General features: G+C 38.7%; 1 protein-coding gene across 6 annotated transcripts in view; it reads left to right on the top strand.

Annotated features, from left to right (window-relative positions):
* The first annotated feature begins 684 nt into the window (after positions 1–684).
* Positions 685–16,453, top strand: part of RAD18 (RAD18 E3 ubiquitin protein ligase) — a 179,026-nt gene continuing 163,257 nt past the window's right edge. For all 6 annotated transcript variants that reach the window (XM_020973790.2, XM_078152174.1, XM_078152172.1 and 3 more), the window contains exons 1-3: positions 685–4,294; positions 9,177–9,258; positions 15,793–15,854. In XM_020973790.2, coding sequence (XP_020829449.1) covers positions 4,244–4,294; positions 9,177–9,258; positions 15,793–15,854 — 195 coding nt within the window. In that variant the 5' untranslated portion in view covers positions 685–4,243. The remainder of the gene's footprint in view (positions 4,295–9,176; positions 9,259–15,792; positions 15,855–16,453) is intronic.

Below are 16,453 nucleotides of genomic sequence, written 5' to 3'. Positions count from 1 at the left end.
TGGCTTTTCCCCACCATATCACATTGCCTCAGAATGAATAGACAGCACAAAACATAGGCTTCTTACAAGGTGAAGGCTCCAATTTTCACTGTTTGCTGTCTTGCTCACCTGGAGTACGTCACTTTCACTGGGCTTCCATTTGCTCATCTGGAAAATGTGGGGTTTGGAATGGGTGATCTCAGAAGTCCTTGATGACACTGATTTCCATAGTTCTCTGCTGATCATTGGATAGAGGGGGCCCCTGAGGGGGGGATCACAGAAAGTCTAGACTATCACCTCGAGAGTCTCCTTGGCTTTGGGTTCACACAACAATGAAAATAACTCAAGTTTTAGTTATGTTCCAATGTGCTCCTACTTTGCTCCTCTGTGTCATGGAACAGGATACAAGGATGAGGATATAGAGTAGACGCCACAATTTTTTTTGAAAGTATGAATCAATCTTTTATCACAATGACTGATTAGTAACAAAGTTAACTGGTTCACCTTTTGTTTCTCCCACTCACTTCATAGTGGAGGGTGATGCCATCCTGAACTGTTGTCAGGCCTCCAAGGAAGGATGGGAGGAGGGAAGCAATCCAGCGTTTAGCCTGCAGGCATTAAGCACTTACCAAGTCTATAGCAGGTGCTGTTAATACAAAGAAAAAACAACAACACCAAAGGAAGCAACGGGCTTCCGGGAGCCAAGATGGCGGAGTGAAAAGGTTGTCGCTCTCACCCTTCCCTATCAACCTCCGAAAATCCAGAAAATATCACCCCAGGGAGAAAAAAAAACCCTGGAACAGCTGAACTAGAAGAAAGACGGGGAGCAGCAGTGCAGCTGCCCAGCAAACGGGTCTCCCAGTGCCTCAGCAAAAATAAGGAAAGCAGCACTACAAAGGGCCCCAGGCAGATAAGCATCCTGCAGCATTCATCTGAAAGGAGCTGAAGAAAGCAACCTAGAGTCTTCCTAAAGTCCCAGCCTTGCTGATTCCAACCCAGCAACTCCAACCGTCAACCAGGAGGAGATCCTGAAGCCCAGGTGGTAGAGCAGGCAAACACCAACATCTGGACCTCCCTCTGAGTGCCTCAGTGAGGGTAGGGGAACCAGTGGAAACCAGCTCAGAAAACCACCAGGTGCCTCGGCACTCTACCTCAAAGGAATCTCCCAGTGCATTAGCAGAAACGAGGGAGGCAGCATTGCAAGGGGCCCCAAGCAGATAAACACCCTGCAGCACCCATCTAAAAGGAGCTGAAGAAAGCTAAAGGAAAGGAAAAGCAGGCAACCTAGAATTGCCTCAAAGTTCCAGCCTTGCTGATTCCAGCCGAACACCAGGTAAGCTGCCAGAAACCTACAGCCTCCAATTGCCAGCATAAGAGGGCCAAGCACACAAAGCCAGTGACCAAGACCTAGGCTCCCAACACAAGAAGCTTGGGTCAGTGCCCTCTGTTCCCCAGCAGGAGAGCTCAATCTCTTTAAAGGCCAGGGAATAAAGAAACCATGAGTAAAAAGAAATGTACCATAGATTCATATTATGAGAAGAGTGAAGATCAAGACAGAAATTCTGAAGAGGACAACATTGTCAACAAACCCACACCTGCAACATCAAAAGGCAATATGAACTAGTCTGAAGCCCAAAAAGCCTTCTTAGAAGAGCTCAAGAAGGATTTTAAAAGTCTAATGAGAGAGGTAGAAGAGTCCTTAAAAAATACAATTGGCCAATTGGGAAAAAAGTACACTGAAGAAAACAAATCCCTTAAAAACACAATTGGCCAATTGAAGAAGGAAGTACAAAAACTAACAGAAGAAAACAATCTGTTAAAAACTAGAATTGGACAAATGGAAACTAATGACTCTATGAGAGAGCAAGAATCAGTCAAACAGAAACAAAAAAATGAAAAAATGGATGAAAACTTAAAATACCTCATTGGTAAAACAACCGACCTGGAAAATCAATTCAGGAGAGACAATTTAAAAATCATTGGACTACCTGAAAATCATGATGAAAAAAAGAGCCTGGACAGTATCTTTCAGGAAATCATAAAGGAAAACTGCCCTGAAGTCCTAGAACCAGAAGGTAAAATAAACATATAAAGAATACACCACTCACCACCTAAAAGAGATCCCAAATTGAAAATGCAAATAGCAAAATTCCAAAATTACCATCGAAAGAGGAGGTGCTGCAAGCAGCCAGAAACAATTTAAATATCATGGAACCACAGTCAGGATTACACAGTACCTTGCAGCTTCTACATTAAAAGACTGCAGGGTGTGGAACATGATATTCCATAAGGCAAAGGAGCTTGGATTGCAGCCAAGGATCAACTACCCTGCAAAAATGAGTATGATTTTTCAAGGGAGGAGATGGGTATTCAACAAAATAGGGAACTTCCAAACCTTCCTGATAAAAAGACCAGAGCTCAACAAAAATTTTGATCTTCAAGCACAAGATTCAAGAAAGACATGAAAAGGTAAATTTGGACAGAAAGATACAAAATGTTGTTAATAAGGGCTGATTGTTTACATCCCTAGAAGGGGAGATGACACTTGCAACTCTTGAGAACTATATTGTTATTACACCATGTTAAAGGAGTATACATAAAGGGGTTGGATATTAGTTGACTTTGATGTAATGATAAAAAAAAATCTAATCAAGTGGGTTAAATGGATCCAAGTAAGTGGATTAGTCTGATCTTAGAAAATGTACTGAGAAAGGAGGAGGCAGACAAGGTTAAATTACATTACAGGAAAAGATAGAAAATCCTATTGCAGCAGAGGGAAAGGGGGGGGGTGAGCATTGTTTGAACCTTACTCTCATCAGATTTGGCTCAAGAAGGGAATAACATAGTCAGTTGGGTATAGAAATCTAACTTGCTCTATGGGCAGTGAGAGGGAAGGGAGGAAGGAAAAGGGAGTTGGGGATAGAAGGGAGGGAAGAAGCAGTAAGGGCAAAGAGGAAGAAAAGGGAAAGGGATGATAGAAGGGAGGAGAGACTGAAGGAGGTGGTGGTCAAGAGCAAAACACTAGTAAGGAGGGTAAAGGAGAAAGCAGAAAGAAAAGCTTAAACAGTGTAGCTGGGACCTTTATAGATAAGCAGACCATCCTATTTTCATGGTCTAGCTGTTCCCAAGGGGAAAAAGAATGTGGCTTTTGCCATAGCCTTGCCCCTCCCCTTCAGGAGGAGTTTTGTCCTTTTCCTACCTTTACTCCACCTTTCCTCCCTCCCATACCACACCCCTTTAGGTAGGGATTCTGTCCCTCCTCTTTTCTTTGTTGTCCTGTTATAAATATGCAAACTCCTGCATGGATTGTTGAACTCTTTGGGTTCCATATGCATGATCTTTCCTCTTGTAATAAACCTACTTTTCATGTAAGTTTCGTAAAATTGTGATTGTCTATTGACCAAAGGGAGACTCAGAAGGGATATTGTAGTTTTCTTCCTAGAATCAGAAACACCTTTATATGGAAGAGGGATTCGAATTGTTCTCCTTTGTTCCCATAGGTAACCTAAGGAGTGCCTAGTTTTAGGGGGGACTAACGTGTAATGAGTCTGGAAATACAGGTAAAAGCCAAGGTGTTTAGGGCTTTTATTAGATTAAGGAAGTAATAGGTAGTACAGTGATTAGAGCTCTGGATTTAGAATCAAGAAGACTGGAATTCAAATCTGCCTCAGACATTTATTAGTGTGAAGCTAGAAAAATCACTTAACCTGTTTGTCTCAATTCCCTTATCTGTAAAATGGGATAATTATAGCATCTGCCTCCCAGGGTTGTTGTGGGGATAAAATGAAGTAATAATTGTAAAGTGCTTTGCATACTTTAAAGTGCTATGTAAATGCTAGCTATTACTATTATTAATGGGGTGCCACAGGCGTTTATTGAATGATAGTGACGTTCAGATTATTATTAAGGAATTCATCATGTCATCAATTACTAAAAATTATTAAGAGAAATCCTTTCCAGTTCTACACATATGATCTTATGATCCTACTATGCCCCACCTTTCGGTAACAAGCGAGGAGGTGCCCAACACACTTGCCCTCACTCTATCCTTTTTTCCTGAGTCTGACAAGGGAACTGGCCGGGATTTAGGCGTCACTCGGCGAGGACTACAACTCCCAGCAAGCCCCGCGCCCGACCGGGGCCGGATGAATGACGGGACCGCGGCGGTAGTGACGTTTCCCGAGGGCGGGTAATTTCGACTGGCGGGAGAAGAGCGGTTACGGTTGGCAGTGACTGTGCCGGGTCTGAAGCTCCCGGAACCGCGATGGCTCAGCCAGACGAGGACCGGTGGCCTTCGCGCTTGGTCGAGATGAAAGTGAGTGCGGCCGGACCTCTCCCTCGAGCGGAGGCGGCGGCCCCGGGGGCCCGGGGCAGGGAAGCCGCCCGGCTCCTGAGGAGCCCCGGGCCAGGCCGCGGTCGCCTCTGGGAGTGGGAGGGCTGAGGGGAGGCGGGGCAGCCGGGCCTGGGGGGCGAGTGCTGGGCTCGGCCTTGTCTCTCCCCCCTCAGCCCAAGGCAACCCCCCCCTTTCTATATATTTTGTATTGATGGGGGGCTGGGGGTGGGGGTGGTGCCACTAGGTGCTGAGCGCTGAGCCTGGAAAGGTAGGAAGACCGGAGTTCAGATCCCGCCTCTGATACTTCCTAGCTGGGGGGCCGGCCTCGCCAGCTCACTGCGCCTCTGTCTGCCTCAGTGCCACCATCTGTAAAGCGGGGATAATCGTAGCACCGACCTCCCGGGGTTGTGGTGAAGACTGAATGAAGTAATGTTTGTAAAGCGCTTAGCTCTGCGTGGACTAAGCCCTGTCCTAGGTGCTGGAGAGGTCAGACAAAGAGGAGGCACCCCGCCCTGGAGAAGCTTGCATTTAAGGGCTGTGTGTAGTTACAGAGAGAGTCATACAAAATACCTTTAAATTTCATATACATATATATGCACATATAATAGCATTGGTGTATAGTTATAGCAACTATGTTTATATAGAAATATTATATATAAACAAATGTTTGTGAGGTTCTAAGCACAATAATTGCTGTTTAATAAATTCTTGTTCGTTTCTCCTCCATTTAAATTATACACACACATATATACACATATCTAGAATTTATATGTAATTAGTATATAGTATTAGTAGAGTATATAGTATATATAATCTTGTGTATATATGGTTGTGTGAATAAAATGAAATAATTTTAAAGTGCTTTGCAAACCTTAAAGTGCTATATAAATACTAGTTACTATTATTGATGGAGAGCCATAAGAGTTTATTGAATATGGTAGTGATGTGCGGACTATTATTAAGTAATTAGCACATATCGATTATTAAAGAATATTCCATATGTAATCATATATGGGATATTGCTTATAACTTCCATATATAATTATATTGTAAATCCCTTATGTATAATTATACATTTGTATGTTATATAATCATAAAACTATGTGTAATGATGGATAATTTATAAATCTATAATTAATTTGTATATTAAATACACATTTACACATTAACATGTATACATGTTTATATATTATTACATAAAGGTATTCCTTAATAGTTGATGATATATGATAATATATCTTATATAATAATTAATGACATATAGTATATATTTAACATTGTGTATATTACACTTGACTTTGGAATTGATTTAAAGATAACTCCCAAAATAGAAGATGCCATAATAATGGAAAAATTCATGGTTATTGTCATTACCACTGTAAACCTGACAGAAGACCTTAGGGTTTAGTGGCACTTAGTTTCTCATCCCCAAAATTTTAATGAAAATGGCCTACAAACATGTAAAGAGTATCCTTGAGGTAATTCTGAGAAAGAAATAGGCTGTCACTGACAGTTTTCCACAACAGACTACATCTTTGTAGTAGCAGTTGGTATAGAGATTACAAGATGCCATTGTATTTGTTAGCAAAAATCATTTGATTTACTAAAACAAAATGCATCTTTAAAGGCTCTCTTCCAATAAAGTGTGTCGTATACATATGTCTAGGTTATACAAAAGGCACAACCACAAAGGTAATTTTGTTCTGTGGCCCTGTGTATCTCTAACAAGCAAGGAATAAAACAGGGAGATGATACTTTCCAAAGGGTGTTTTTCGAGTGCAGAGGCTAAGTGGGCAAGCAATACCCTATAGATGCTTCTGGATGACCCCCTCAGTGCTGATTTCAAGTCTTCAAATATTAAAGGGCCTGCCTTCTCGTTGAGGTCCATAGTTATGCTAAAGAGATCAGGCTTACATTCCACATAGGAAGAACAAAGTGGAAGAATACACATTCATATGGGCATATGTATGGAGTTAGGTCATCAATATGTATGTAATGGGGCAACGTATCATGGGTAAATATTAAACATGGATAATGACCTGGCCCCAAAATTGACCAAGAAGAGAGTAGGCTGATTTCATTTGAAAAATTGGACTTTGCTTTCAAAAGTTTGCTTTTTTAACACTAGTGTTCTTCTAGCAGCCTGGTGTGATGGATAGAGACCTGGCCTTGGGAGTCATAAAGACCTGGATTCAAGTCCTGCTTCTGATACTTACTGCCTAGGTGACCCTCTGCCAATCCTGTAACCTCAATGTGCCTCAGGCAGTTCTCTAAGACTATAAGTTGTTGAACAGGTGCTGTTTTGCCTTGGTTAGGGGAGTTTTCTCACTAGGAGTTTCTGCTTCAGTGAAGTCACCTTTGGCTCTCTGTGTCTGCTTATGCTAATAGCACACTCTTGAAGGGTAGACATGGTGAAACAGCTTCTGAAAAGTGTCTTTGGTGGAGATAAACATCATTTTCCAGGATGCTCTGAACCCTTCCAAAAAGGGAAATGGTCTAGTGCAAAGTGCTCTGGTCTAGATAATGGTGCGCTGATCTAGGCTCTAGCAGCATCATTGATAGCTCACATCCTATGAGACTTTTGAGTTTTATAAATAAGTGCATCCTGATTCATAATAACCTTGAGAGACATCTGAAGTATTTTCTTCATTTTGCAGATTAGGACACCAAAAGTCAGAGAGGTAGATCAACTTTCCTAAGGCAGAACAAGGTGGCAGAGCTTGAATTCAAATTTAGGTCTTTCTCCACTCTCCCTGGGCTGCCTCCTCCCCTCATTTATCACGTAGACTTAGACAAATTAATTTTCCCCAATAAGCATTTAGTAATTGCTTACTATATGCCAGGCACTGTGCTAAGTCCTGGGAACACAATTACATGCAAAAATAAAGACAATTCCTGGTCTCAAGGAGCTTATATTCTAATGGAGGAAGGTTCAGTTCAATTGTTTTTCACTTGTGTACAACTCTTTGTGACCTCAGTTGGAGTTTTCTTGGCAAAGATACTGAAGAGGTTTGCCATTTCCTTCTCTGTTTTACAGATGAGGAAACTGAGGCAAGCAGGGTTAAGTGACTTGCCCAGGGTCACCCAGTTAGTAAGTGTCTGAAGCCAGATTTGAACTCAGGAAGACTCATCTTCCTGACTTCCGGCCTGGCACTCTATCCACTACTGTACTAGTTAGCTGGAAGCAATACCTAGAAGGAAGCTGAAAAGTGCGTGTGGGGGGGGGGAGGGTGTGTTATTGGGGGGCTGATGAAGTCTACAGAGTGAGAAGACCAAGAATGGATGGAACTTGCAGGATGAGGAGAGTGTTATGGTTTGATGTGGAAAAAATCCAGAGAGTTAGGAATGGAGCTGAGAAAGTGAATGTCTCAATTCCTCATTGTAAAATGAGAATAATACCTATGTTAGTTTCTTTACAGATTGTAGTGAGAATTTGAGATAATATATGTAAAAGTACTTAAGAATGTATAAAGTGCTATGTAAATGGAAGGTATTATTTTGAAAGTATGAAATCATGTTTCAAAATAATCTTCAGCTGGTCAATCAATAAGCATTTGACAATCACGTGTGCCAGGTGTTGGTAAGCTCTGGGGGTTATAAAGAAGGGCAAAAACAGTTTCTACCTAAAGAGGTGACATTTCAGTTGAGGAGGCAATATGTAAATAACTAAATACGTACAAGATTTATACAATATAAATGGAAGGTAATTTTCACAGAGAAAACATTAGCAACTTGGATTTAAGGTTTGATTTCTACCGATGTTAACATAACATTGTGTTATCTTGGGCAAGTCACCTTTGTGTACCTCAATTTCCTCAACTGTAAAATGAGGATAATGGTACCTGTCTTACAGGGTTATTGTGAGAATCAAATGAGATAATATTTGTAAAAGTGCTTAGCCCATTGCCTGGCACACAGTGGGTGCTATGGAAATATTCATTCCCTTACCTTCCCTTTTCCCCCAAAATTAGACTTTGAAACTTGTAGTAGAACCATGCCCTTTTGGATTTCTTGAGCCTAGCAAGAATTATGTTTCCCAGAGAGCCCTTCCTTGCCTGATTGGTACTCTAGCCAATCTGTCTGACAGCCCTGCCTTTGGCTCTCACTGGCCCTAGTCTTTCCTAGGTCTCTTAACCCTGTTTTTTAGTATTATGTAGTAGAAATAGTACTGGATTTCTAGTCAGCAGGCCTGGGTTCTTGTCCCATTGCTATAATAAGCATTAGCATATGAGGCAAATCATATCCTAAAAAATAAGGACTTTATATAGGTATTAGGGTTTGTAAAGTGCTTCACATCCATATTCACATTTGATTCTTATAACAACCCTATGAAGTAGGTACTGTGGTTGGTTTTGTCCCCATTTTCTGATGAGGAAATGAGGGTTAGTTAGGTTCATTGATGTTTCTGTGGTCATGTGGTTAGTAAGTTTTAGAAGTGGAATTCACACCCAGATCTCTCTGATTCCCAAAGTTCATTGTTCTTTCTGTTATACTGGTCAACCCTCTGTGTCCTTCATTTTCTCAACCATGAAATGAGGTTCTTGAACTAGATGATCTCTTATGGTACATCATTTTTATGATCAGCTTCTTTGATGGTTAGTACTACTCAGTCTGGGTTGTCAGAGCAGAGGAGCAGAAGAGCTATGCTACAGCTGATGAGCTGGCTGCCTCAAGCAGTAAGGGAGAACACTGAGAAGACTAAGACAAAAAGTGTTGTTATAGTCTTTCCTAGGGGATCTAGAAAGAGTGTTTAGGGTGGAAAGGTTTATTTTATGCAGATTTGTTGGTTAATACTAATGATCATGTTTGTTTCCTAACTAATTTTGAAACTTTAAAGTGTTTTTGATATATTGTTATATTTCAGGCAGTAGATGACTTGCTGAGATGTGGGATTTGCTTTGACTATTTCAACATTGCAATGATCATTCCTCAGTGTTCACATAACTGTAAGTATGTGATGTTTTCTTGTCAATATGTATGAGGTGTACTCTTCTCTACATCAAATAGTATTTAGCACTGACAACTTGGGGTACTGCAGTGAAACACACATTTCTGGTATATGGCTTCTATTTAATAGATTTTATAATATTCCTGTTTTGTTTTTTTACTCCATCATTTCTTGATGTTTTTGTCGCTTTTGTAGCATTGGAGATAATAAAGATTTTGGTCATACCACAAAGTGATTTGTTGTCAAACATTTAAAGAACAGGGCTAATGTTAAGACCAACTTAAAAAAAAATAGGTGTATAAAATTAGAAGATAAAATTAGCCAGCCAATTTAATTAATTCTTGAGTTAGAATTACAGGACTTGAAAATCCATATAAAATTGAGACAAATTTATATATTTTTTTCAATGAGAGAATTCCAGACATTAAATAGCAATTTGAACTATTTTTGCACTTCATTTGCTAGCTGATTCTGGAAGGAGTTATGTGTTGTAATGTATTTATCCTTTTGTTCATTCTCCTCCCAAATTAACAAAATTTGAGGAATGCTAAGTGCTCAAAAATTCTTTATACAATAGCTTAACGTATTTAGAATGAAGATGCTAGTCATTGTCCCAATTTTCAGGTGCTGGTTATTCAGTTTCCATATCACCTACACCTAGTCTTTCTCATCTTGTGTTATGTGGGGGAACGTGGAAAATTTATACCACAATTTGGATTGCTGCTAAGTACAGCTTTGATGAAATGCTTGATGAGAGACAATATTCGAATCAATGAATATTATGAGGTTTGGGAATTGTCTCTGGATTTCAGTTATCATGCCATTTTCCCTTCAATTATGAATAATTAAGAATTGGCTATCTATCTCCATCTCTAGTATCTTTAATCATTAGAGAGATAACCTTGTTACCTTATTTTTTCTTCTTTTTTTTTGTCATTCCCCATCTCCCTCCCTAACCAATCCCTGTTGTCTTAATGTAGTTCTTTATCCAAGAGGGATAATGGAGGAGCCTTTGACTTTCACAACTGTTCAGATATCCAAAAGTAATAGTTTATTTTGTGAACCTTTTGTTTCTATTCTCTGAAATGAGAATAGAGAGCTACCTTCAGTAGTTCATTTTTTTTAATGATAAGAGAATAAAACACTTTTTATCACAGTTTCCCTCAAATGTCAAAGTAGCTTTGGTCTTTAGTGTTGTTATGATGATGTAAGTACCTTCAGTGATTTGGGGTCAGTTGATTTAGTTGTTTCACACAACATTCATTGGATGTTCAGCTATCATTACCCTGGAGGAACTGGAATCAGTGACCTGAGGGCCTATCCATATGTTAACACTCCCTGAACTTTCTGGAATGTTCCACTTTTCTATTCTACTCCCTTTTTAATTTTTCTTTAGCTCTAATTCATTTGCTTTGGATATGAGTAGCAAGTACTGCATTTACAATTTGTTTATGATTGTCAAACATTTGCAAAGTGTAGATAAATTGATTCCGACACATGCAATTAGGGAGCATTTATGCTGTACTAATTTTCCACATATAAATCCCATTAAATAGAAAACTGTCTACTTGTAATGCATTAATGATCTTAAATGATAATTTTCCTAGGAAGCTACACAGTTTCTCTCTCTTTGTAATTAAAGATCCTTAAAATATCTGTTCCTAGGTCACCACTTTAAAATAAATGCTATGTTATTAAATCAGTGTTAGGAGGCACCATTTTTCTCTTGAGAGACCTTGACCCACAAGTGTAAAAATACAAATGGAAGACTTCACGATTTAAATGAATGATTTTTTTAAGAGTTAATATAGAGAAATGAATGTTTCCTTCAATGCCTTTTTAAATGAAAAGGAGAGCTCTATTTAACAAATAGTAATAAATGTACTTTATCATTTAAAGGGGTGGAAGGGAGAAGGAGAACATTGAGAAGGAAAACAAAGAAAGGAGAAAATCAGAGACTTGAGAAGCTCAGTATGTTCTGAAGTGAGTGTGCAAACTGGATATTGTTGACACAAGCATTTGGAAGCTTTTATTAGTTCTGCAACATCATCAGTACTTTCCTATGTGGGAACCATAATTTTTGCTTTCATTTCAGAACTTTATGGTTAATTCCTGAAACATTATTTTCCCACGGAACTGCGTCTAAAGGTTTTGTACTATTTGAAGAAACAACTCAGGATTTAGACATTTACTTTAGAACTTTAGAGAATATTGCTCCCTTTTGATGTTCGTAAAATCACAGAATGTAAAAGCTGAAAGTGACTTTGATCATCTAATTATATCCTTCTCATTTTACAGATGAGGAAAATGAGACTGAGAGAGGTTGTGTTTGAGGTGCTCATAAGTAATTCAGTGGCACCCAAACATAGGTTTTCTAATCACAGCTCTATTGTTCTTAACATCCTTATTGAGAGTTTAAAGTTGCCTCTCAGTAATGCTTGAAAATTACATTGAAATGAGCCTTTATTTCATAATTCTGGGGCATTTTATTTTCTGTACATTTGATCCTTGTTGGGTCTTAGTGGGGAGAAAGTCAAAGTCACAAGTTAAAAAACACTCTTTGGAAAGAAAGAGTGAGTTAACCTACCATTCAGAGTGATTCAGTTGCCTTATCAAATATGCAGAGACCCTACTTTGAATGGAATAGCTGCTGAATCCACCAGGGGATACTCTTTTCTCTGCAATGCATCTAACTAATCTGTGTTTGACAAGAGTCTGATAAAATTGAAATTAAACCAAAGGCTTAATTTCTTCATAATTACGGCAGGGGTTCTCAACTTTTATGTGTGCTGAGGCCCTTTGGTAATCTGGTGATGCTTATGGACTCCTCAGAATAATGTTTTTAAATGATTAAAATAAAATACATAGGGGCAGCTAGGTGGCCAGTGGAAAAAGCACCAGCCCTGAAGTCAGGAGGACCTGAGTTCAAATCTGGCCTTAGGCACTTGACACTTACTAGCTGTGTGACCCTGGGCAAGTCACTTAACCCCATTGCCTAGCAAAAAGCAAACAAACAAACAAAAATACATGAGATTACAAAGGAATTAAATTATAATTAAATATAGTTATGAAAATATTAAAAAAAAGTTACAGAGCCCAGGTTAATAACCCCTAAACTAGAGGTTTCCTATTCCTGTTTTAAAGTAATATAGCATTGGATATGCAAAAGAAAAAACTGTGAAGCTTGAATCTCTGCAAAGCACTGACTCATTAATCTGCCTTATATTAAATATACTTAGATTAATAAAATAAGCCAGGAAGATGCAAGAAATTTTGCATTTTTTCAGCTCTGAGTAAAAATTTTCATTGTGTTCTCATGAATTTTAATACTAGCTGTGGGATGTGGTCATAGTGACTTAGAAGAAGAATGCATGGAGGCCTTATGGAATTGGAATCAGGAGACCTGGAGTGGAGTCCTGATTCTGATATTTATTAGCAGTATATTATGCCTGGGCAAATCACCTTATTTCTCTGAGCCTTCAGCGTAGTATTTGGATAAAAGTACTTGCACTAATTTATATCACAGAGTTATTGTGAGGAAAATACCTTATAAAACCAAAAGTACAATCTAGATTCTAGCAATCATTCCTTCAGGATTGGTGCTTATCTCAGGAAGCTACATCTTGGAATAAAGAGAACACTGGACTGGGAGTTAGAAGGCCGTGGGTCTCATCTCTGCCATGAACTGGCTGTGTGGGACATTGGGCAAATCTCTGTACCTCAGTGTATTCATCTCTAAAATGAGAGGGTTGGAATTGAATGATTTCTAAGGTTACTTCCAGATTTAGTATTCTTTTTTGTGATCTGTGGCCTAGAAGTATTTTTAGGTTTCTATGGAAATGCCAGGTTTTTTTTTATTTATTTGCAATTTTTAAATTTTTTTTTATCACTTTTATTTATAAATATGTCCATTCCCTATTCCCTACCTAGTGAGCCATTCCTTATAATGAAGAATAAGAAAGAGGAAAAAAAAGGAGTTCTGCAAGAATATAATACATAGGTCTTATTCCATGTTCCATTCCAGTAATCCCCATCTTAGTGAAGAAGAGAGGGAAGTGCATGTTTTCAGCTTTTTTTCAGGGACAGGTTTGGTCAATATAGTTATAGAAACCTTTGTTCATTTACATTATAGTTATTATTAAATTATTATTATTAAATATATATTATATTCTTTCCATTTACATTGTTGGAGTCCAGTTGTATATTGTTTTCCTGCTTTTGCGTATTTCACTGTGCATCATTTCATTTGCATTTTCCTTGCATGCTTCTCTGAGTTCTTCATATTTAATGTTTCTTATAGCACAGTAACATTTCAGTAGTCATGGACCATAGTTTGTGTAGCTATTTCTCCAATTGAGGATCTAGTTTGTTTCCAGCTATTCGCTACAACAAAAGGTGTTGCTATGAATATTTTGGTGTATTTGGGACCTTTCTTTCTGCCTGTGACATCCTTGAGTTATAATTGGCCTTGTTGTGAGCTCTCTTGCTCAAAGGATTTAGTCACTTTAAAAAGCTTAATTCCAAATTGCTTTTCACAATGGCTGGACCAATTCACTGCTGCACTAACTGTCTGTTAGTGTATCTGTCTTTCCAAAATGCCTCCAACATTGACTGTTTCCATCTTCTGTCCTATTTGACAGTTTTCTGGCTGTGAAATGAAACCTCAGAGTTACTTTGATTTTTATTTCCCTTGTACAACCCCAAACTCTACTCTTTACCCTAACCTAATGTGACATTGAGCAACTCATTTCACTTTTCTGTACTTCAGTTTCTCCACCTTTCATAAGATATTAATAGTTCGCAATTCTTTGGGGAAATGTTTGTGTATTTTGTGCTTAGCACATAGTAAGCACTTACTAAATGCTTGTTGATTGACTGACTGACCATTTATTCTTTTGGAGTAGCTCTTGGTCATATGTTTGTGTTTTAAGTCCCTATATGTATATTTTGGATATTGGACTTATATTAGAGATAATTGTTGAAAAGATATTACCCCCTGTCCACCAAAATTAGAATTTCCCTTCTTGTCCTAGGTGCATTGATTTTGTTCATGCAAAACATTTTTATGTTTTATGTAGTTAAAATGCTATATTTTATTTTTTGTGATTACCTTTATCACTAGTCAAGTCAACAGGCATTTATGAAATGCTTACTATATGCTAGGCACTGTGCTAAGAGCTGGGGGTACAGAAAGCTGTCAATCTGATGCAAGAGACAACATGCAAACAACTATATACAAACAGGATATAAACAAGATAACCTGAAGGTAATCTCAGAGGGCAGGCTAGCATTGGGGGTGGAGCTGGAGGAGGAGGAGGATTGGTAAAGACTTCTCGTAAAAAGTGGGATTTTAGCTGAGATGTGAAGGAAGCCAGGGAAACCAGTAGGCAGAGATAGGAGGGAGAACGTTCTAGGAATGAGGGACAGTGAGTGAAAACGTCTGGGTTCTGTAAGTAGGGTGTCCTGTATGAGAAACAGGCAGGGGGCCAGTGTCACTGAATGTCAGAGTACGGGAAGGGGAGTAAAATCTAAGAAGACTGGAGAGATAAGAAGGAGCCAGGTTATGAAAGGGCTTTAAAAGACAAACAGAATTTTATATTTGATCCTGCAAGTGATAGGGAACCACTAAAGTTTATTGAGTATGGATGTAATATGGTCAGTCCTGCAGTTTAGAGAGAACTTTGTAGTTATCAAAGCAAAACCAGACATAATTTCTCCATGTTGTGTTTTAAGATTCTGATCTGTTAAAGACAGACTTATTAATATGTCAAAAACCAGTTAGAAAGATTATCGTAGACTCCCCATCCAGCATGTGCCCTACTAAGGGCATTCTAAGCAATTATATATGACTCCATGTGTTACGTTAAAGTTACACATCAAGAACAGAGTATTTATCCAAGGGAAAGGAAAAACAGTTCCAAGATACATTTGTAATGTTAAACTTGAACAAGTCAGTAACTTGGACTGTCAAAGTCCCTAACATCAAACCAACGTACTGCAGCTCACAGAGATACAGACAAATGTAAGTTACCAAAACAGTTATTATCTCGGTACCTTCTGAAAATAGTGTCTTCTGGTCTCTTCCAGCATTAACATGTTGGCAGTTAATCTTGAACTACTGTCAAGGTCTTAAATTGGTGGCTGGCTATTTTAGCTATAGCATTAAGGCCATTAAATTCTACTCTGCCTATGAATTTGAGACTATGATATTTGGTTTCTTAATTCCCAGAGTTATCTTTTTCACTTACTGCTATGACCATATAACAACTTTGTATTTGTTTATACTCTTTATATTTATTCTGTAAATGCCCATGTGTCCTTCTTCTCTCCCCATTAAAATTTAAGCTCCTTCTGAGTAGAGTCTGTTGTAATTTCTTCTGTTTGCATCCCAGCGCCTAGCACAGTGGCTGGCGCATAGAAAAGTAGTTCGTAGATGCTTGTTGATGGACTGATTGAAGTTTTGTTATAAGTCAAATTTGCATTGTTAATACATGCTAATGGACTGATTTTATGCCATTTTTATTTCTTTCAGACTGTTCTCTTTGTATAAGAAAATTTTTGTCCTACAAAACACAGTGTCCAACCTGTTGTGTGGTGAGTTTTATGTGAAAACTTTTCTTAGCATTTTTTGATCGTAAATATTGACCTTTCACAGCTATGAAGAGAAACACAGGGGCTATGTGCTTGCTGATTGAAGCTACTGAAGAAATTTTAGTGGAGTGGTGTGAAAAGTGCCTTTAGAAACTTCGGGAGTGTCTGGCTTTGTTAAATTTGGATGATACTTTTATGTTAACATTTCTTATCAATTAAGCCTGAATTGAGAAATAAAAACTTTAAGGTCAGGAGAGCTACACTCCCTTTAATGTCACGTTCTTAGGCCCTTTTTTTGGATTATTGAATTCTGGTGGAAAATGTGATGGTGCATTTGTGCGTATTCTCACTGTCTATGCAGTGGTACCAGGGGCTCATGGCACAGAAAACCCAGGAGTACATGGCACTGGGGTAGGGGTTTATGGACCCCAAATTAAGAACCCCTGGACTACATGACTTCCAAGGTGGGGGTCTATGGAGAATGAAACTCATTCATCTAGCACCTCTTTTTCTCAAGCCAGACACTTCTCAGAAAGAACTCTAGCACATAGCTTTGTTAGTTTTACAACATGGGGACTAAGAAAAATAGGTGCAGAGAGAAG

The sequence above is a fragment of the Phascolarctos cinereus genome, unplaced genomic scaffold (assembly GCF_003287225.1).
Source record: "Phascolarctos cinereus isolate Bilbo 61053 unplaced genomic scaffold, phaCin_HiC Scaffold_4;HRSCAF=312, whole genome shotgun sequence".
In the NCBI taxonomy this organism is placed as follows: Eukaryota; Metazoa; Chordata; class Mammalia; order Diprotodontia; family Phascolarctidae; genus Phascolarctos; species Phascolarctos cinereus.
The sequence above is the reverse complement of the archived record's forward strand: the minus strand, read 5'-3'. Positions and strand labels throughout refer to the sequence as shown.